Source organism: Elaeis guineensis, chromosome 14, assembly GCF_000442705.2.
Source record: "Elaeis guineensis isolate ETL-2024a chromosome 14, EG11, whole genome shotgun sequence".
In the NCBI taxonomy this organism is placed as follows: domain Eukaryota; kingdom Viridiplantae; phylum Streptophyta; class Magnoliopsida; order Arecales; family Arecaceae; genus Elaeis; species Elaeis guineensis.
This window is the reverse complement of record NC_026006.2, coordinates 58,589,384-58,612,254: the sequence shown is the minus strand read 5'-3', so window position 1 is coordinate 58,612,254 and position 22,871 is coordinate 58,589,384. Positions and strand designations below refer to the sequence as shown.

Sequence of the window (22,871 nt, the reverse complement as noted above, 5' to 3'; positions counted from 1 at the left end):
ACCTATTTAAACGGGTATTCTCTAAGGCTCCTTACTTCTGATTTTCAGCAGCACCACGCCTCTCATAAAACCTCCCCATGCCCCCTTCCTCTTCTCCATCTCTTCTATATTCTAGCTCCAACGCCCAAGAAGCTTGTGTGTCTTCCATCTTCCATACCCAAAAGGAGTTTGGGCATCCCTTTTACTTGCTGATTTTCAGACCTTGATTACTTCATAATCAAGGGAAGAAGAGCAATAGAAGAAAAGAAGAAAACATCAAGGAAAGGATCAAAGAGTTGATCGCGTTACAGACTTCGTTCAAATTCGCAGGGTGATCGTTCTTAGAGAAAAAAGATCAATACCAAAGAGGACTGTTCCAGACTGATCCTGAGTGGATACCTATGGAGGCCCGGTACTTGCATAGCTAAGAGAGAATCTACTCTCTTTCAGATCCAGATTTGAAGAAAGAAATTATGAAATAGGTATGTGATTCGATCACATATTGAATTTCAATACAAAATCAACATATGCTCAATTTCAATATATGAAGTAGATCCTTGTATTCCATATTTTACGCATGCATGATTTAGATTAAAAGATATTTTAATCTTCTATTCCGCTGCGTTGTTTAGAAAAAAAATTGAAACATACATGCATGCCCCGACATGAAATTCCAACACCTATGCAATCCTCAAAAAAACTACGATTCCTATTTTTAAAAACTTCAAAAAATTCTTAATTTTTCTGTGTAAGTTCTTGACTTGACTGATAAGTGGAGTTTTAAATTTTATAAGAATCTAAAACTATTTGACTTCCAAAAATTCATCTAGAAGAACTTTACATGTCCTGACTACTTGCAAACAGATACCCTATGCAGTCCTCAGAAAAATTATGATTTCTGCTTCCAAAAACTTCAAAAAATTCTCAAATTTTTTATGTAAGTTTTTTGATTTGATTGATAAGTGAGATTTTTAATTTCATAAGAATCTAAAATCATTTGACTCTCAAAAATCTATCCGGAAGAATCTTATACGTCCTGACTTCCTGCATCAAAATCTACAAATAGGTACCCTGCATAGTCCTTAGAGAAACTGCGATTCTTATTTCTAGAGACTTTAAAAAATTCTCAAATTTTTTGTATAAATTTTTGACTTGACTGGTAACCAGAGTTTTAAATTTCATAAGAATCTGAAACCATTTGACTCTCGAACATCTATCTAAAAAAATCTTATACATCCTGACATCTACATCTAAAAATGGAGCAGTATCAAACCAACAATTTGATTAATAATAAATTATTATAATTTGATTAATAATAATTTGACATCACTAAAGTACAGCGGCAACTATGATTCCTAGTCAACTTTCTGATGTGCGCCAAGAGGGGTGGCAGTGCATGCTCGACGCAGAGCCATAGGGGGAGAAGAAAGAAATCAAAAAAATAAAATATAAATAAATAAAATATATTTTTTAAAAATATTTTTTAAAGATTATTTTTTAAAATTATTTTTTTAAAAAATTATTTATTAATAAAAAATATAAATAAATAAATAAAATATAAAAAATATTTTTTTCTAGAAAATTGCACTTTAAAAGACCAACTCACTTCAAATATTTTAAAAATATAAATAAATAAATAAATATTTATTTATTATTTTTATTTAAATTAATTATTATTTAAATATTTTATTATAAAAAATATTTAAATTTATTCTTTTCTTTTTTTTTTCTTTTCTTTTTCTTCTTTTTCCTTTTCTTTTTTTCTTTTTCTTTTTTCTTCTTGTTTTCTCCCTTCCCTTCCTCCCACACCCGATCGACCCGCCTCTCGCCCCCACCCGCCTCCCCCCCCGCCCTCCATGTGCTCCCAACAAAAAAAAAAAAAAATGAGAGAGATCGCCGACCTCCTCGCACCCCTGACCACCTTTCTCCTAATGCCGCTCTTTTGTTCACTTACTTGCTCTCCCCCTTCCACATCGTCTACAACCTCCTCCCCCATGGCCGCCTCCACCCCCCCCTCCCTCCTTTCTTTCTCCCCCCCTGGTGAGTCCCCTGACTTCCTCGCACCCCCAACCACCTCCCCCCTCATGCCGCCTAGATTATGTCCCCTATGGCCGTCTCCCTCCTGACGTCGCCTACGACTTCTCTTTTACTTCAAAATAAATTTTTAAAATAATAATAAATTATTAAATTTAAAAAATATTATTAAAAAATAATTTTTAAAATATTTTTTTAAATTATTTATAATTTATATTTTTTTATTTTTTCTTCATTTCTCTCTTTCCTTCCTTCTATCCTCCTAATCGACCTTCCTCTGCCGACGATCGACTTGTGCGGTGCCACCGTCGTCCCTCCACGCTTTTTCTCTCCCCAGCGTGCGCCTCTGTCGCCTCTGCGCACCTCTCTTCCTCCGATCGTGCCATCTGTCGCTGCTTCGTGCTCCTCTCGCACCTCCGATATAGCCCCCGACCCTTCGATCGTGCTCCTCTCTCCTCCGTTCGCCCACTGGTCATACTCCCCTCTCCTCCATTTACCCAAAAAAAAAAAAAATCATATCGGTGCCAACGTGGCAACCAGCGATTTCAACGTAGACTATAATTTTGAGTATAAGGTGGGGGAGGGGATACTTTTAAAAATAAAAGATTTAAAAAAATTTAAAAAAAATCCGGAAGGGAAGACGTAAGTGAAATATATAGAAAAGAAATTATTAGAATAAAATCTTCTGAGCTGCGGTCTTGTGTGGCCTCGCGTTCCTCGTTATCTCTTCTTCCCTCCGCTCGCCTCCTCTTCTTTCGACCTCCATCCCTCTCCGATTCTCGGTTCCAAACCCTAATTCTTTTTCTTTGGATTTCTTGTCGATCGTCTCCAAGATTCGGATTTCTCCAAATTAATCGAAGAGGTTTTAGTTTGAATCGACGGAGTGGTGGTTTCTTCTTCTCCATCGCCGAAGATTCTCCATTTCTTTGTTTTTTGTTCGAGTGATTGGAGACGTTGCACTTCTTTGGAGTCGATGAGATTTCTTGATTCGGATTTCGAGACGAGCGATGGCTTCTGCGCCGTCTATGTCCGGTAGGGTTGTTTGAATTCTTTTCTTTGTGCATTTCTTTTTGTTCGTTTTGATTTTGGTGAGTAGGGTTTTGGGTTTGATCGAATTGGGAATACGATGGAATGGCGCAGGTTCTGTGGAGTCCCTGAATCTCTGTAAGTTTTCTAAAGGAGAAGGAAGTGGGAGTGGGCGGTACGAATGCAGTGTACTGTCGTGTGCTTGGAAGGCGCCGAGGGCTCTGACCGGGTCGCTCGCCAGCACACCGTTTCCCCAGTTCTCGCTGCACCTGCAGGAGGGGCAGCGCAGCAGGAGGAAGAGCTCGTCTCGCTATGTGAACCCCCTGGTAAGTTCTTGGTCCTCTTGCAACTTATAATTCGTCTTCTGTTTGTTATTGAAGAAGCTTTATCGGTTTTCTTGCTTTTTGGCTTTGGAAAGTAGTTGGTTTCTTGGGTTTGGGGAACTGGTATTAATTTAGTTGCTTTAGCTTTGTAAGGTGTTATGTATGGATTGAGCAGAAGAGGATTGAAGACCTTTTATTTAACAATCAGCCCTGGAGACATTCCAGATTATTAGATTATACTGAAGTCATACTGGACAGGTTGTACTCATGTTTAGATTGAACGAGGCATTTAGTGATGGTTTTGAAAGCCAGATATGACGGTGCAATTAACCTTAGTTTGCTTGGAAGGAATTTGAGTCTATTGAATTGTCCTAAAATATGAAGTCTTAATTGCAAATCCATCTTTTGGAAAGCCTAGACAAGGAAAAAGCTACTGGATTTTGGAAGTCAGGTCTGTCCTACAACTGCACTCGGCAAGATGGTGCAACAGGGCAGAAAAGATTATGGATAATCTTTTCTTTAAAGTATTCCTTCGCTAAGTAACTTTGAAAGTTTGTTGGCATAAGATTGGTATAAAGAGAACATGTTAATAATTTATGCGAATAGGTCATCCTTTTACTTGATGTGTTTCACTGTAAATCCCAGATAGCATTGATCCAAATTTCTGTCAGTGCCTCTATTTGCCATGGTTGGAGTGAAAGGAATTGAAAATTATTTTGGCCATAGGAAACCCACAAACCAATGTTTTTTCAAAGAATGCTTGGATGTGCAGAGATTTTGAATATCATACCAACCAATGTTTGCTGTACCACCCTGCACTGTCTGGTACAGAGTGTGTCATATCATACCAGTATGCTATACCAACGAAACATTCTCCTTCATATTTTAGTTAGATATCCGGGATAATATGCCATCTAGCAGACAAGTACCTCACAAAAATCTACATGCCCCACTTTGAAAGTGAAGAATATCACATATGCATGGTAAGCATGAAAAATTGGTACCACATCTTGTTAAAAAATCTTTCACTGAAATCATGTTACTTATATGAATAGATAATTGTTAAGTAAGTGCAACTTCACCAGGCACTTTTGTTCTTATATATCTTATATGAGCAATCATCTTATAAAGTTACCTCATCAAATATGTGTCAGTTATATCTCTAACCTGTTAATGGATTCTAGTAGTAAGATTTACACAATAATTTCGTTTTTTAATTGATTTTTCTAGGCCACCTGGAAATGTGAAAACCTTGATGGTGACTTAGGCTCTAGAGGAGCTGTTGCTCTTGTGCTCTCTGGAAGGTCTACTAGGTCATGTATTTCCTTTTTCTCTGGCAAAACATGGAGGCTGTGTTATTCTTCCTCATCTTCTGAACCTTCTAACACCATTTCACCTGAGTCATTATGGGAGGTATGTATAAATTTTATGCTATTTCTTTTTCCCCCTGTTATCCCTGGACCTCATGTTCTGATCATGGAATAATGAGGTTTTCTTATTCTGTTCCTTTTTCTCTTATATTGATTAGTCATTTTTTTGGTACTGGGATTTTTGCTTAGTTGCTTTCTCATCATATTGAAAAAGTAATGAAATTTACTTCTTTATTGAACTGAAAACTTTTGGTGGCCATGCATGGGGTAGACAAAAATTTTAGCACCCAGGAACCAACACTTATGCTGGGCGACAATACGTATTCGTCCTCTAGGTGACCTTATTAGTTAAATCATGTATATTAAGGAAAGAATAGCTTGACAGCTTAACAAATAGTAGGAGTTGCACTTGCCTTTCTACTTTGTGGCAAGTCTGATGCATTGCGCACAATGTACGAAGTGAAAGTTCACTGGTGCATGCGAAGTATTTTATAAAATTGATTCTTTTGGGATATTGAAAGAGCCCTAAGGCAATTATAAAATTTGTAATGAAAAATGTCTTATTTACACCCATCATGTATTGTAAGTTGTAAATTCTTGTAACATATAAAGTGGTGGAAAGTAAAAGTGGGGCACAATTAGGAAAAACTATTAACATTAAGGTGGTGTTAAACAGTAGAAATGACGTTAGAATAAAGTGGATAGAAATATGTGGGACTAGGCAAAAATTGGTTCTCCAAATGACTCTCCCCAGTCATAAGAATAAAAGACGAGGGGAATAGATTTCCCTTCTCTATCTCTAATGATTTTCATTGATTCTTATACCATGCTTTGTCCAAGTTACTTAGAAAAAGGCAACTGAGAAAGGATTTGTACTTTTATCCATATATTCTGGCACATTTATAGCAACAAGGAATAACCAACTTACTTCGCTGTCTCTTCAAGGCAATGTGCAGCAACTATATGCAATATATTTGTAAGTTTGCCACTTTTCTTTGTTTCGCAACAGCTAGGACACTGATTAGTGAGCCTAATCAGTTTAGTTTCCTATTTCTGTAGCTATCATCCCTCCAGCTTGAAATATGTATCAATATATCAATCATGTTAACTTGCTTAGTCTGAAATTATCAACTAAAAGTCTTAACTCACCCTCCAGCCATGCTAAAGAGTAAAACAGGAGTAACATCATGAGGTTCTCCCACTTTTGCCTTGGACTTCCTTCTTGTCGTCTTCAACAGTTGATTTATTATTTTATTATAAGTCACATCTATCTCTATATCAAAGTGGCTCTATTTGCTGTAGACACTCCAATGTGGTTATATGGTAGATTCAAGTGTCCATTGTGGAAGAGCTGCTGTGGTTGCCTCCTATCTGTCCGTTTGCGGCAGAGTTAGCATGCAAGAGATTAGGCTTAATAGGTTTTCTTTCTGTCCTTCAATTTGATGGTGATATGGTGGTTCTCCCAACTACATCTGTAGAAATTTTGTTCTAACGTCTTTATCTTGCTTCAAGATGTTGAAATAGGGGAATTCAATATCTACTTTTCTAGATATTGTTTTATTCATTGTTTTCTGATCTTTGCATGCATGGTTTTGCGATCCATTTTTCCCCCCCTTTTTTTTAAAAAAAAACCTCTAAGCTTGATACTGGATGATTTGGGCTATCAATGATTCACTAACATGGTTCTCCTTTGAATGTGCTAGCTTAGTAGTTTATGACATCTTGTATTCTCAAATGCATGTACCAGGATCTGGAACCCACTATTTCATATCTTGCACCTGAGGAGTTGAAGTTAGTAAATGATGCTTTGAAGGTGTGTATATTCAGATACCCTGTAATTTATTGCATTCCTATTATTCTGAGTTTTTTCCTAAATATTTTGGTGTTGCTGCCTTTAGTTACCATATGAAAAAGTGGTTCTGTCAGTGCAGCTGGCTTTCGTTGCTCACAGTGGTCAAAAACGGCGAAGTGGAGAACCTTTTATTATCCATCCAGTTGAAGTTGCGCAGATTCTTGGAGAACTTGTAAGTTGTGATCTCAAGAACTTGTTCTGTGCTTAATATACTTATCATCTGGAGGACATCTTATAATTCATATAGCACTATGATTTTTGCAGATATTATTTTGTGGATTAACATGGCTTTTGTTGATTAGGAGCTGGACTGGGAATCAGTTGCTGCTGGTTTATTGCATGACACTGTTGAAGATACAAATATAGTTACATTTGAGAGAATAGAAAAGGAATTTGGTGCTACTGTGCGCCGCATTGTCGAGGGAGAGACTAAGGTAGAATACAGCTCTAGTCATCATATTGGGGTTCACATTTGTTAATCCCTCGGTGTATTCCAAACATATATTAGGTTCTTTGTTATTCACTTAGGTATCCAAGCTGGGAAAACTTCAGTGCAAAAACACAAACAGTTCAGCACGAGATGTAAAAGCTGATGATCTAAGGCAAATGTTTCTTGCCATGACAGAAGAGGTACTTTTCTTGTGCATCATCTGAATCTTATGTAACATTTCATTGGCTTTGCTAGAATTAATCAAAGGATGCCTGTCTCAGGTTCGTGTTATTATTGTCAAACTGGCTGATCGATTACATAATATGCGTACTCTTTCACACATGCCTCAGCACAAGCAGGTATTGCTTTTCCGTTTCTTGTTCAGGTATTGTGAGTTGTTTGGTTACTTTTGTTTTAAGCATCATTTCCTATGCAGTCCAGCATTGCATTGGAGACACTGCAGGTGTTTGCCCCCTTAGCAAAGCTTCTAGGAATGTACCAAATAAAGGTTAGCCTTGATGAATTTTTTCACATAGAACTGCACATTATTACCTATAAATTTCGCTCTTGTATTCTGAATGTTGAAGTTATATGCGTTTCCGCATCTTTTGTATGTAGTTTTGTTAAAATTCAGACAGTAGAACATCTTTTCACAATTCTGTCCAATTTAGATGAAACAGTTATTAACATAAGAAATGATTTTGTTCTGAAACACATTGGAAATGGTTGTGGTGAGACTAGTAAATTTCTGATTGCAATGGTCATGCAATGAGGACTGGTTTGGAGCTTATATTGCTTTACACATGTCGCAGAATATACAATCTGCGAGTTGTTAGTAGGATTAAATACTAATATGGAATTCTGGAAGAATGCTTTGAAAAATATAAAGTGCAAACAAATTTGAGTATGTGAAATGTCATTTACAAATGAAGTTGAATTTTAGGTTTGATCAAGTTAGAGTATCCAGCCATCTGATACTCAAGGTTATCCTTCTTGGTAATCTGGATATATTGTATTTAAGAATGGAGAGGTGGATGGTTCATATTAATGGATTTGAAATCTGGGAAAAGTGGACTGGTGCTTTTGGAGTGTTACATGATCAACAAATAAATTTATTACTTGAGGGGAAAAAATATTGTCTGTGTGGAAATTCTTTGTTGTAATATTTTGTGGTTTAGGTTTCATATTGGTAGGTGCTAAATTGGCTGTCTGGCATAATGAGGAAGGAGAGGGTTGGAGGGTCACAAAATTTCTAAAACTTTACTAAGAGGGGCAATGGCATAATATATACTCTTAGTATAAGCCATGCCTTGTCACATACAGTATGATATACAACAAACTCATTCCAACATCACCAACCTTTGCCCCCACCATATGAATGGCATCTGCCCTATCTGAAATTTTTTTGCTCATCAGGAATATTGCCTTTTGACCCAATACATTAAAGATTGTCCAATTATTTTATACCCTTCCCAAGAATTTGATCGATGATGCACTGACAGACTTCCAAGATCAAGTTTTTATTTGATTTAATTATTTAGTAGAAAATTTTGTGAACTTGATTGATCTGGTGCAACAACCACAATGATTCTGTAAACTAAACAAAATCAGTCTCTTATAAAAATATGAATCTTAAAATTCCAGCTAAATGTTTTGCAGAACAACACTTCTGACTAGAAGAAAAATGTCCTGTATATGTTATTGTTGGGTTGTTTCTTATCTCCCAAATTGTAACCGAAATGTTCAGACATGATATCTGAATCTGTGTTAGGAACATGCTCATTTTAGTGATAAAAGGTATGTGATGAAATGCAGCATTTTTGGTTGCATGAAGATACTCATAACTAGCTCCTAGAATGCATCAGGAAAGATAGTGTTGATTTCTTTGCAGCTTTTGAATTTATCTTTTACCCCTTTTTAAGCTGATGCTAAGTTGTGATTAACCTGACTGTTGCGATAGATCTGAAGGCCTTGGCCAGTACAGTTCATTTCAAAAGAAGCCCTTGTATCATCTGGTTCTATCTAGTTGAAACATCAGTAGTTATTATATGAAACTGTGAACTGTGTATTAGGCAAGAAGCTATATAATCCAACACAGGCACCTGGAGCTATTGGTCTTATCTTCATCGTAGAAGAACTTGACTGAGTAAAAGCCAGTGTCTAAATTCTAGTCAATAGCAAAATGTCACTGCTAGGGAAGAAGCCATTTCTTGCCATCACTCTGTTCTAACAGATAATTATTTTGATTTAATGTTAGTTTCTGTTTCCCTATCACTCTTTATACTGTCTTCTATTATGTTTGGTGACTTGTCATTTATCTAACTTTCTTTTATTCGTAGTTGTTAGGAAATGTATTTTTTTTAAAGATAGTATGTTTTTTGTTTTGCTGATTGATAATCAATTCAAAAAAATTTTCAATACAGCCAAGATTTTTTTTTTTAGCTTTTCTATGAGCACATCTGTCTTTTGATGAATGCGGTCATCCTTTGCAGTCAGAACTGGAATATCTGTCTTTTATGTATACAAGCCCCAGTGATTTTGCTGAGCTCAAGAAAAAAGCTGAAGCACTTTATAAAGATCATGAGAAAGAACTAGAAGAGGTACTTTTTTTTAATCTTTTATAACAAAATAAGTTTGCTGATGCCTGATGTTTGCAATCACATATATACATGTTTGGAATATAATTTTTGTTTCTATACTCCTTTTCTGTCCAGGCAAAGAGCATTCTGAGGCAAAAAATTAAGGAGGATCAGTTTTTAGATCTTGTGACAGTGAAAACTGAAGTTCGGTCTGTATGTAAGGAATTATACAGGTCAAAGACATGAGCTTAACATATTCTGCTTTTGGTTTTCAAATGAGCAGCTTTGTCTATAATATTCTAGCCCAGACATAAACTTCAATTGTATTCTACTTTTGGTATGCTTTTGCTAGTTGGCACATTTATTCATTCATGAACAGTTCTGCAAGTTTACATTGTACAAAGGAATACATAACTGAAACATGTGCATTATCCCTATTATATAAGATAAATTTGACACTAGGTGGATGTGCAATTTTTCATAATGTATTTGCTCAATGCTGTGATATGTAATTTTCCAAATTCCAGCTTTCATGTTATCTAGTTCTCCATGACAAAGTTGACATGTTTCTAACAAGATTCAGAACTTGGTATGATTTGGCGGTGCCTCAGTTCATGCCATTTTTTACTTGCCATGTTATTTTATTTGAAAATTCCATGATAATAATTAAGGTTAAAAACATTTGAGGCAAAGGTATTTTAAGGGTGCTAGATTTAGTTTGCAAATGTGTTTTAAGCTGGGAGACAAAATGAAGGGAATCATTTTTAAACTTGATTCCGAGAAAGTTATGACAAACGCTGTTGGTGTCTAGTTTTTGGAGGTAGTTTGGTTTCCAAGAGAGATGGGTTTGGTGGATCAGGAGTTTTTTCAATTGCATGATTCTTTGTTGTTAGTACTAGCATTATGTAGTGTTGTATTCTGCATGTATGCAGTTGTGAGAAATTGCATTACCGGTAACTTTTCGAATAATTTTTTCTAGGTTTCATGGTATATAGCTCCAGGATCATCTTCCCTTACCATTGTAAAAGCTTTAAAGATTTTTTTCCCCCAAAATTCCTACTCTCTGTTAAATCTCCAACAGGCCACTAAATCAGGACCTAAATAGCAGTATGGTCTCTAGACTAAATTGCCTGACACTTACCATAATATGATTTAACCATTTGTTGAAGCTGGATTTTGAAATCGATTGATGACTTTCAATAGTTCTGGAATGGAGTGCTAAGACTTTGATCAGATTTACCTTAGCAAGAATCCGATAGCATATCCCATCAACTTGTGAGTATTTTTTTCTCATCATCTTTCCACCCTGTTCATGAAGTTCTACGCACAGCCTCTATCAAAAAGCTCATCTTGAATTTTTTAGCAATTTCAAACGTTGTTGTATCCCTACTTCAACCATATGGATTATGGTAATAAACTGTTGGTTGGCCAACTTATAGGTCTGCCCAACTCAAATCTTAAATCCTGGGCAACTTTATCTTGGCACACTTTATTCTGTCGTAATCACTAAGGAACTAATCTACCTTTTCTCAATAATTAGAAGATTGTTTATTTATTTTATTAATCTGCCTTGTATTTTATTACTTTCAGTTTCAGCTTATTTTCCCTTGTCAGTTGAATTTCAATTTTTGCTTGTTTTTGTTTTTGTTTTTGTTTGTAAATTTCATGTTTTTTTTTCTTCTTTTGGTGCATCTGAGTTCCAGTCACTTTGTTTCCTACGAAATCTATTAAAATGTCATCATATCAGTCTTCTAGTTTATTTAGGTTTCTTCTTTTTTCCATTCCTTCTTTATCGTGATGGACAGTCTCCTTGCTTACCAATTGTGTTGCACATAGTTTCTCAATGCCTTCTTTCGTAGAGGTTTTGTTACCATAAAAGTACACATCCAAGCTGATTAAGCAGGATTGGACATTAAAACTCAGCTTCTTGTAACCTAGGACATCTTTTACAAGACCTGTTCTTTCAGTTACAACAGATGATACATGTTGTGAGCTAGTTTCAAGTGCTGCTCGGTCCTTTAACCATGCAGCTAGCTCACACCCTTGGTGCCTCTGGAGAGCCATCGCTCAGGTCTTGTCAACCTCTTTTGGATCTCTAGGCCTTTGATGATGCTTATTCAGACAACTACTTTTTGATTGATGTGTATCATTGAATTCTCTATTTTCTTAGACAAAATTTCTGTGCTTACTACTGCTCAGGGCCTTCACTAATGCTGGTTAGGCTGATATTCACTGAAAAATGCAATTATGATATGAATTGGAGGTGATGATGCTTATTGGGCCAGCAACTTTTTAATTGATTGGTACCACTAACCTTTACATCTTAGAAAGTATGCCAGTGCTTATTGCTTAGGGCCTTCACTGATCCTCGTTGGACTGATATTGATCAAAAAATGCAACTATGATGTGAATTAGAGGTGCTATTCAGATAACATGAGTTTTGTGCTTTGATGTTATAGCAGTCTAAACTATGCAGACAATTTAAGGAACTTCAATTCTAATAATGTAAATAATAGTGAACAAAATGTGAAACTTCAATTATATATATATTGAGTTTCAAAAAAATGAACTTGATCTGTTTGTTTTTTCTTCTATTTTTTGGATCAGCTTTTATTATTTACAGTCTTCATCCATATCTTCTACAGAATAAGGAAATGACTACATGTGCACCATTACTCGTTATTTACTCCAATAATGGTGAAGTGATGAATGCTTTTCTGTTGTGTTTTTTTTTCCCATTGCAGTATATATAAATCTGCATTGAAATCTGAGAGTTCAATAAATGAGGTCAACCAAATTTTTCAGGTTTGTCTTGACAGCCAGATTGACACAGATAATAAAATCTGAGTTCTTGGTTTTCTTTAATTAAAGCTGCCTTATGTTTATTGTTTATACCCAGCTTCGTATCATTGTAAAGCCAAAAACCTGTATCGGAGTTGGTCCTTTATGTAGTGCACAGCAGGTGGTGCATTCTTCTGCCAATCTTCATGTTATTTGCTGTAATGCTTTACAAGAAAAACTCATTTATTTTTTGTGCTTTGTTTAGATCTGTTACCATGTTCTTGGTCTTGTTCATGGAATCTGGACTCCTATACCTCAAGCTGTGAGTTATCTATGTGTGCATCTTCTATCAATTTTCTTATGCAGAAGCCAGTGTTTAATAAATTCAAGTTCTTACCTAACAGATGAAAGATTACATTGCAACTCCAAAACCTAATGGCTATCAAAGTCTTCATACCACTGTGATACCATTTCTGTATGAAAGCATGTTCCATTTGGAAGTTCAGGTGATCTCCATGATACACCATAGTATTCTGTCTTGGAAGTTTGATTTATTTAGTTATGCCATCACAAAGAATAATAGTCATTCTTTGTTTCAATAACTTGAAATGTGGCAGATAAGAACAGAAGATATGGACTTAATAGCTGAAAGAGGTATTGCTGCTCACTACAGTGGGAGAGGTGTAGTTTCTGGTAAGGTGGGACATGGAGTGCCCAGTGGCAGGAATTCAAAAGGAAAGTCATTGTGCTTGAACAGTACAGATATTGCTCTCAGGGTATTCATGTTTTTCTAATCAGATGTCAATCTTTTGTAGTTGGTAGCCTTATTTATGGGAGTCTGATAATTTTTGAAAATACGGACTGCACGCATTCCAATTATTGGTACTGTTTTTATAGATTGGCTGGCTCAATGCAATAAGAGAATGGCAAGAAGAGTTTGTTGGTAACATGAGTTCTAGGGAGTTTGTGGATACTATCATGCGGGACCTATTAGGGAGCCGTATTTTTGTATTTACACCGAAAGGAGAGGTAAGCGCACATAAGGAATAATATGATCAAAATGCTTGTCATTTTTGTAATATTATTATCTTATTTCTTGCAGATAAAAAACCTACCAAAAGGAGCTACGGTCATTGATTATGCTTATATGATTCACACTGAAATTGGCAACAAAATGGTGGCTGCGAAGGTACATTTCTAGATTGGTGGCAGAATATGAGCTAATACAATTGGATTTTTTTTCTAATCCTTGTCCTTTGCAGGTAAATGGTAATCTTGTTTCACCCATGCACGTACTTGCTAATGCTGAAGTTGTTGAGATAATCACATACAATGTTAGTATTTTTGAATTTTTTTTCTTCTAACAAATATTAATTTTTTGTTCCTGAGTAGTTTGCTTCCAGTGTCTGTTCTGCATTCAACATTCTAATACAGCTATATCAAATCACAAGCCATTGTTTTTCTGTGGTTGATTTTAGAGTATTCTAAATATGCCCTAGATGCCTTTGATCAATCAAAATAATGATCAGTTGAGCTGATTTATATTTAGACATCGACATGATAATGTGGATAAATCAATCTTTCGATCTACTAGATAGAGATATTGGATATGCCTTTTTAAATGATTAAAGGGAGGCAGGATTGACCCATCGAGTGAAAATTAGAGGTATGACTAACTTGTGCAGAGGAGAACAAGGTTTGTGATTGGGAAACTTAATATCCGGTCCTTAGTTCGACTGGTGTTATGCACTTAGTCCTTTGTATACATAGTTAGCAGTTTGCATTTAGTCCCTGTACCTAGTTAGGCCTCTTTTTCCACATAGTTAGGCTTGATGTGTGCACAATTATATGTGCTTCTGTATGTACTTGTTCTTGGACTAGGGATTAAATGTAGCATGGCCGATGAAATCAAGGGCTGGACATAAATATTCGATCAACAAGGATTGAAGCATAAAATGAAGTCAATCCATGAGGTAGACCTCAATTTTCCCTTGTAATTCATCTTAAAATGTGCCATGAAACAAGGCTCTGCATGTTGTTGTGGATTATAAGAAGTATCTCTTTGAGTATTAATTACATGCCAAAAACTGGCAATTTAGGAGATGAAAATGTTTGGAAAATGGAAAAAATAAAGGGGCCAAATGGCTAATATCTGTCAGTGAGGCATAGATGCTTTCATTGATTTTTTTTTTTTTATAGGTAAATTGGTTGCTAATCTTAACCCTGAACCAGCTAGATTAATCAATGTTAAATATCAAGATATGTGGGTGTAGCAAGTGGAGCTAAGGATACGTGCCATATCGTGATCGGTGCTGACAAAGGATATCAATGGGTATGCATGGATGCAGTTGATACACCCTTGGTATGGTCTCCTTTGGGTTATTTTTGAAATTACAAAAAATAAATCTTAGGGGTTCAACCCCGGTCCTCAAAAATTCCTTGATTTTGATTCTAAATTCATACTATAAAATGCATGAATCTGATGATCGTACAACATTTAATCCTAATCTAACAAATTTTCATATGTTTTTTTTCCTTTGAGTTTGACACAGCATTCCACTTGGATTTTTAAAGAAACGAGCAAAAAAGAAAAGGAGAGGGAAAGGTTACCTATTTAGAATGATTTACTATCCCAAAAATAGAAAAGTAAGCTTCGATCCCACAAGCCAATCTCTCTAGGCAGTCTTCCCTTCTCCTTAACCTTCGTTTTCACCTTCATATGGTGAAGAATGATTGCAAAAGAGGCTATTTTAATCATCCCAAGCAGTATTAGGCAATACTACACAGTTAGGGGTGAAAAAATCACAATTCTACTCCAAATTGCTTGATCTAGGATTGATTTAAGCAACTTTGGTTTGTTCTAGGCAATATCTGTCCATGCCAATGCCTTGATGTATCATCAATGGATCGAGACGCCACATACTGATGGGTACATGCTGTATCAACTGGTTTTACAAGCCTTGACCGAGAGAGGTGTCAAAGATAAAAACTTGGTACAACTAGAATTTTGACCTTAGAGGCTTTAGAGAAGGGTGAAAAGCAAAAATAACCATCCAACAAATATAACAGCTTCAAATGATTTTGGTAATGACCAATCAAGCAAAATTGTTAAACACTGTTGGATGGACATGATTTTTCAATTTGTTTAAACCTAGTGGTGGATCCAGGGACTAGGAGGTGCAACCATGGCAACTAGGGAACCATGAATATATTTTTGGAATATCAAAGGATATGTACCAATCTGGTACAAGTTTAAGGGAAGAAGATGAGTATTAATAACAAATAAATGCCATGACTAATAACTAGTAAATTGTTCATAAGACATTTTGTTTATCTTATTAAGATAACACAATCCATTGCATCATGATCTTATAGACCACATATAGCTTGTTGAGTTTACATAATGCATCCACAAAAGAAAGAACAGAGCCCTGCATCAAAACCTGATTAAAACCTGATACATTAATCCACTTTGAATTCTCACTCAATCACATATATATGAGGCAAACAAATAGAAAGCTTGGAGGGAAAGATGTTATATAGCTCGGAGGCATGTCACAAGCTTCATAATAGAAATAATAGATAAATAGAAGAATGAAAAACAAGAAACCTGGCAAAGTCGCTGCTTCCTCCTTTTCATCTCTTTTACTCTGCTTCTTTGATGCCCACTCAATTAAATTCTTGAACAAGGTATCCAGTGTTTTAAAATGCAGTGCATGAAGCTGCATATATGGCCCATATGCATATGCAGCTCCCCGACTGTGCCGCATACCCTCTATGCAGCTACTATATGCGGTCTAGTCATGTATAGGTCAAAAGGATGGTTGGCTTAGCACTTTACAGACATATATATTGTAGGATTAACATTGTGCGGCTCATATGCAGCCTACTTATCATGATGCAACTATATATGTGCCTACTTTTTTGTGGGCTCATGCAATCAAGGCAGGTTCAAACTAATGTTTTGGTTGGATACGAGTTTCAGGACCAAATATATGTATACAATAATATCAATATGTTAATTATGCTATAGTTATTACTACCAAGAATTAAATACTATGTACTACTTGGAAATTGCTAGATGTTTTTGTTATTAATATTAGTGTTGTTTATAGAAAATAGTGCTATTAATAACATATTTAATATATTTTATTTATTTTAACCACTTAAAGTACCTGCTGCATGTGCCTCCACATGTGGTCTACATAATGCGATCCCTTGATCACCCGAGTACAATAGCCGCACGGTAAAACATTAGAGTTATGTACGTCAGATTTAAAAATCAGCGGTGGTTTTACAGGGGATTGATCTCTTTAGGACTTCTTTGTGCGTGGCTGCACGTGTCATCGGTAGAGATCATGAATTACACAAGTAAACTGCACAAAATGATTGGATGATAGGGGATGCTTGTAAGGAAACTGGAGAGTTAGGGGAACTCAGAATAGCATGTCACTCTTATTTCTTTATTATAACTTTCCATATGTGATTAAGTCTAAAATCGTAGGAGTGCTGTTAAGAGCAAACCTTGTTGAGTTTACAATAAAATAAGAATTCATATTCAAATCTTAGAGTGTGGTTTAGTCCACTGGAAAGTAGAAAATCAGTTTGCACGTCAGGTCTACCTGCCATACATGGCAGACTTTGGGAGTTGGGACTGAGACGTGCTTTGTGATTCAGCAGATCACATAATGATGCATCCAAATCCCAAAGTCTGCCATTGTGGCAGGAAGGCCTGAATTGGGAACTCAATTCGCACTTGGCAACTAACCTAAGTGCAATCTGATGTAATCAAAATATTATATGAATCAACATTCAACTAATTCCAAGATATTATGGAGTAGGTAGGGATGGCAACAGGTCGGGCATGGGTCGGGTTGACCGATACCCATACCCGCCCCGTCAGCAAAAAAATCCATACCTGTACCTGCCCCGTACCCATCTCGGATCGGGTCGGGTCGAGCTCCAAAAATGAATCGGGTTAGATATACCTGAAATCCCTATATAGTTTTTTTAAAAAAAATTGTGCAATGGAACATAGCCCTATAAATTAAAAATTTTGTAACCAAAGAAGAACCTTTTCAATCAAAAATCCCCAACCCTACAAAATATCACGCTTCTACCAAGATTAAGTTCTCAAAACCTCAAGGAACCAACTCACACCACCACAACTCGGATAGAATCCCATATAGTTGAGGAAAAAACCCCAATTGGAACCTCGGAAACCTCTCTAATCTCTCTCAAGTGCTCTCCTTTCCCACAGATCTCTAAAAAAGATAATGAAAAGAAAAGAAAAAGAAGCAAAAAGAAAAAAAAATCAATGTAGGAAAAGGACTTACCTCAATTTTTTCCGCTTTTCCTTTGTTTTCTTTGATTTTTCCTTCATTTTCTCCTAGTTTTTCCTCTGATTTTTCCATCCTCAAGAGTCCCAATCGGGTGGGAGGCTTGGAGTAGTCGAATATGGAAGATTAGGAGAGGCGGAGTGGCCGAATACGAGAAGCTTAGATGGCTAGGGTTTTGTGTTGGGTATTTGGGTGTGTGTGTGTGTATATATATATATCGGGTCGGGTTTGAGGCGGGGTATACTATTATCCATATCCGCTTTGGATTTTTTTTCTAAAACCCATACCCACCCCAAATTTTAATCGGGTCGGGTAAAACCCACCCCATTCGGATCGGGTTAGATCGGGTACCTGACGGGTCAAACCAAATTATCACCCCTTTCTGGCTCTTCTGGTGTTGAAACCCGAAATCTTACAAGGTGATTATAGTCTAGAATTCATCCAATAGAATTTCCTCAATTGACTGACAAAACACTTTCAACCAAGGTTTACCATAGCATACCGAACCGGACTGTATAGGATGCGTACCATACTATACTAGTTTGGTACTGCTACGTGGTATAGGGGGTGTACCAACACTCGGTATGCTAAACTTGTCCTTTTCGACACAGTAACATGGTGGCACAGTTTCCCATATTGGGAGGCCCATTAATTCAATTGGTTTACAATTAGGGATCTTGGAATCAAGAAAGCTGGAATCACTTTTTTTTCGGGGGGGGGGGTGCTGACTGACAAAGAAACTCATTAACAAGAAATTGAGAGGTATGGTCAGTCAGGATGGAACTTGGCTCTACAGAAGTAGATGGAAAAGAAAACTCATGCTAACTACCACGCCCTATTAAGTGAAGTTGACCCATGGCAAAATAGACGAATTGGAAAGGGGAGGGGTATAAGGAAAAAAGACTAAGGCTGTTTGCACAAGCAAGAGCAAGATATGGGGTCCGGTACCGAGATGGTGAACTTTACCTACAATCTTTAGAGTAGCTGTTGGTATATGGAATGATCAGCTTCAGATCAAGGGTCTGCTAGGATTGTTTTCAGGTATACATAAACTATGGTGATTGGCAGTGTGGTAAGTCATTTATGTTCTGTCTTTGGGGGTCTTAAACTGCTATTCCAGATACTGATTTCTTGAACTTTATGAAACAAATGCATCGATGAACTTAATTAGAGCATTAACTTGATGTTAAGGATTTATGCCTATTGAGTAATGCATGCGTACCAGGAAACAAGAATATAACAATGACGTATAATTAATGTAAGAATTCATACTAAGAATGGGAGAAGAAACATGTGAATGCTATGTTAAACATGTATAGTTTAGTGAATGTGCAAAATTATGTTATGCAACCTCAATAACAGATCTAATCAGCATGTGATGACATAGAACACCCTAGAAATATTCCTCCCAAAGAAACTGTGGTTAGTTCGAAAATTGCTTTATGGCAGATTACATTCTTTATATTATGTGTTATTTTGACTAGTTGTTATATTTATCTTTACTTGATACTCATGCACGTTGTCACATGTAAACCATGTCAACAAAAAAATAACACACTAATGAAGTCTCCTGATTAGTGGTGTTTTCCTGAAGATATTAATAGATGAGCAACAGGAATAAAATGTACAGAAGTAGGATTTGTTACACAAGGTTGTTTTGCCTAGTGTCTGAGGTCTAAATTGCTTATTTAAACATGCTGCTAAGAATTTAATTTCTCAAGACTACCTGATTTCTGAAATTTGTATCCTTCGGAACATCTTTTAGCATCTTCATCTTACTGTGCATGGATAAAAACAGCTGCATAATTTGATTTTTAATCCACCATCAAGTTGCACTATTGAATTCGTATCTTCATTTTCACCGACTGAATCTGTTGTCTTTATATATACCATCATGGTTACACAGCTTCAAGGTTTTCATCTTTGGAATTTTGGTTTTTATCCATATAATGCACTTACTGTAAGGTATATGTAAAATTTGAGATTTATTTACCATGCTAGAATAAATTAATATATTCCAAGATATCAGCCCAAATGATATCAATAAAGGTTTTCTGTACGTCCTAGTACTGGGCATATTGTGCCGATCCAATAAGATATCAACTCATTACAAAGGCTTGACATGGTATTTTACCAAAACATGGTACAAATGCTGTCCAGCCTCCAGCAGCATACCATGTGTCACGATGGTGGTGTACCATATCTACCCTCCCCATACTAGTAAGCCATGGGCATAAGGTCCGGTACTGACACTAGAAATCTTGATATCAATATATTGGCCACAATTTTTCGATCACCCTTTTACTCCATTAAAAGGTGCTTCATAATCAAATATCTCAAAATCTAAAAATGGTTGCTACTCCATTTTACCATATCAGCCAAAATGTCAATATCCCACTCAGCTCTTTTCAGAATTGCTCCACCTTCCATCTTTTTGCTGAAACAAACCAATATTTTGGTTAATCTCGGTCTCGGTCACCATATCACAGCTTTAGAAAACCTTGCAGCTGCCTTTTGTTTGCTTGTTTACTACTTTTTATCATACTCTCTGACATTTTACTCTGGCAGAAATACTATAAGGGTTGCTGTTTGGCTATATTTTCATTGACTCAGTGTAATCTCTTTTTCTCAGGCTTTATCGGGCAAATCTGCTTACCAGAGGCATCGGCAATGGTTGCAACATGCAAAAACTCGTAGTGCCAGACACAAAATTATGAAGGTACACTTTTCTTTTTATGCAGTACAGGTTTAACTTGTCAGAAAGCAAAGAGTATTGATCAGCTTTATTTTCTCTTCTAATTATCTTATTAACAAAATTTGCTGTTCATCCAGTTCTTGAGAGAGCAGGCTGCACTCTCTGCATCTGAAATAACTGCAGATATGGTAAATAATTTTGTCGCGGATCTCGAGGATGAGAGTGATTATGAACAAACATTTTCCAGCTCTCCCACTAAGGAAAGAAAATCCAAATGGGAGAAAATACTAATGAACATGGAAGAATCATCTTCCACAAAGCGAAAACTTGAAGATCTCTTACATGTTCAAAACATTGTTGGCATCTCTAAGATCAATGGAAAGCACAACAAAAGTATCCAGGAAATGAATCTTATGATTAACGGCAGTTCAGTGGTTCGAGATGGATTTGCTGAGTTCATACATGCTAATGTACATGCATACAAGGAAGTTTTACCTGGTTTAGAAAGCTGGAAAGCTAGCACAATTGCCTCTTGGCACAATGTGGAAGGTCATGCAATTCAGTGGTTTTGTGTAGTATGTATTGATCAGAAGGGTATGCTCCCCTCCCCATACACTATCATAGTAGTAGTTCTATAATGCCTTGTTAGGTTGTGTATTATCTAGTGCAAGGGTTCTGCAGGTTTGTTAAGAATCTCACCTGCACCATTCCAACATATCTTACTTTTGTTGGTTTTTGACATCATCGTCTGCCCGGGTGGCAATTTGAACCATCTGATTGTCATTGACACTTGAGTCCTGAAATTGAGTCTTCCTTCCAGGCATCTCTTTTGCTGATTTTTCTTTTTCATTTCATATTGCGAATAATGGTTATTATTGTTTCCTAATGGAACCTCATCGCTGTCCCACTTTCCCACATGTAACTCCTGATCCCAATGAGGCTTCCTTTTTGAGCCATCTGTGACTTTTGTCTTAAATGTGCTTCTAAAATTCTTGTGGTTTTCTGTGCTTAATTAGATTCCATTTGAGCAGCCCATTTGTGTTGCATACCGTAGGTATAAGCTGCATTTAATTTTCAATTATTGCATTCAATTATTGTCAATTACAGGTATGATGGCTGAAGTTACATCAGCATTGACTGCTGGTGGCATTACAGTATGCTCTTGTGTGGTGGGTGACATGCGGACTTCTTAACATTCATTCTTACAAAATATGATGCATCATTGATCTTACCTTCAATATTTTTGATCAAGCAGGCAAAGATTGACAGGAGAAAAGGAATAGGTGTTATGTTGTTTCACTATGAAGGAACCTATGACAACCTGGTAATTTACAAACAAATTAAGTCTTCTTCCAGTTATAGGTGTTGTTTCTGATCCACGGAGCATTCGCAGGTCAATGCTTGTTCTGGTGTAGATGTGATCCTTGGTGCTCTAGGCTGGTCTGCTGGTTGTAGCTGGTCAAGTCCGTTGGATGAGCACAATTTTCTCGAATGCTAATAGATGGAATCAGACCATTAAAGTGGGAAGGGGTTCCTTGGTTGTGACAAAGGAGAGTAAATACTAAATTTCATTATCGAAGGTGGTATAACCTAGTTTTGTAGCATGGGTGTTTCAGTTTTATTCATTCAAACTTGTGAAAATAAACCATCCGCAGGTACTTAAGCTAGCCTGTGGAGTTAGGAGAATGTAAATAGCTAAAGAGATAGGAACTTAAAACAAGCCTCTGCTGTTGTTGTAAAGGCTGCTTTTTGCAAATAGGGTGAAATAGACTGTTCATGTTAATGTTTAATTTAATAGACTGCTCATGTTAATGTTTAATTTAAGTTAATCATTTTACTCCCTGTTACCCTGTTTATGGTTGATTTGTGCACGACGATTGTTCTATATTGCAACAGCCAGAGTTTTGTTCTCTTGAGCAAAACATAGTCAAAAATTATCCATTTTTATTCCAAAAGTTGTTTTTTGTGAAGGTTGGAACACCGTCATCATAAATGGTTGGTTGGTACTGCACAGGCTGTTTGTGTGTACTTGAAATGAAGGATTGGTACAAAAAAGGAGCTTCCGCAACAAATTATTGTTTTTGCATTGCTTGATCCCGCTGGTTTTTGCAAGCGATGGACTGAAGCCCGTTTGTATTGAGATTTGGTTGTTGTTTATGAGACCTTGTTGTGTTGCTTATTTAAGGTTCTATTCGTTGAAGCTTCTTTTAAGGTTCCAATCAGTGAAAAAAAAAATGATATCATTGGAGATGGAAATGAGGTAATTGTTTGATTGTCTTAGGAATGCTGAGTCTGAGTGCTGATAAGCTTCAGGGGGCCTAAGTGAAATCTGATCAACTAGGAGATGCATGATTCTCATTAGATTTTGGGGCAACAATCAACGCAGACAAAGATGGTTCTCATATTTGTAGTTTAATGCAGCCCCACCGAGCCATATCGTCATCCGCAATGAACATCCTCCAA

General features: G+C 36.5%; 1 protein-coding gene across 2 annotated transcripts; it reads left to right on the top strand.

Annotated features, from left to right (window-relative positions):
* Positions 1–2,718: 2,718 nt before the first annotated feature.
* On the top strand, positions 2,719–22,250 carry LOC105057456 (putative GTP diphosphokinase RSH1, chloroplastic). Of its 2 annotated transcripts, XM_010940070.4 has the most exons (24): positions 2,719–3,045; positions 3,154–3,365; positions 4,593–4,775; positions 6,480–6,545; positions 6,664–6,756; positions 6,887–7,018; positions 7,113–7,214; positions 7,296–7,373; positions 7,451–7,522; positions 9,507–9,614; positions 9,729–9,826; positions 12,338–12,398; positions 12,493–12,555; positions 12,640–12,696; positions 12,779–12,880; positions 12,992–13,150; positions 13,272–13,403; positions 13,477–13,563; positions 13,637–13,708; positions 20,346–20,432; positions 20,546–21,002; positions 21,516–21,577; positions 21,664–21,732; positions 21,802–22,250. In XM_010940070.4, exons 1-24 carry the CDS (start codon positions 3,021–3,023, stop codon positions 21,904–21,906), a joined length of 2,682 nt encoding a protein of 893 aa, XP_010938372.1. In that variant the 5' UTR covers positions 2,719–3,020; the 3' UTR covers positions 21,907–22,250. The 2 variants fall into 2 exon arrangements, with proteins under 2 accessions (XP_010938372.1, XP_073105037.1); XM_073248936.1 differs by lacking the exon at positions 13,637–13,708 and having other exon boundaries at positions 2,762–3,045; positions 21,802–22,040.
* Positions 22,251–22,871: the final 621 nt, after the last annotated feature.

Excerpts from the sequence above, each read along its gene's own strand:
- LOC105057456 (XM_010940070.4), top strand. The coding sequence starts at position 3,021 with ATGGCTTCTGCGCCGTCTATGTCCG. Across the intron at positions 12,881-12,991 it reads TGTTCCATTTGGAAGTTCAG|ATAAGAACAGAAGATATGGA; the intron begins GTGATCTCCATG and ends GAAATGTGGCAG. Across the intron at positions 13,151-13,271 it reads GTACAGATATTGCTCTCAGG|ATTGGCTGGCTCAATGCAAT; the intron begins GTATTCATGTTT and ends CTGTTTTTATAG.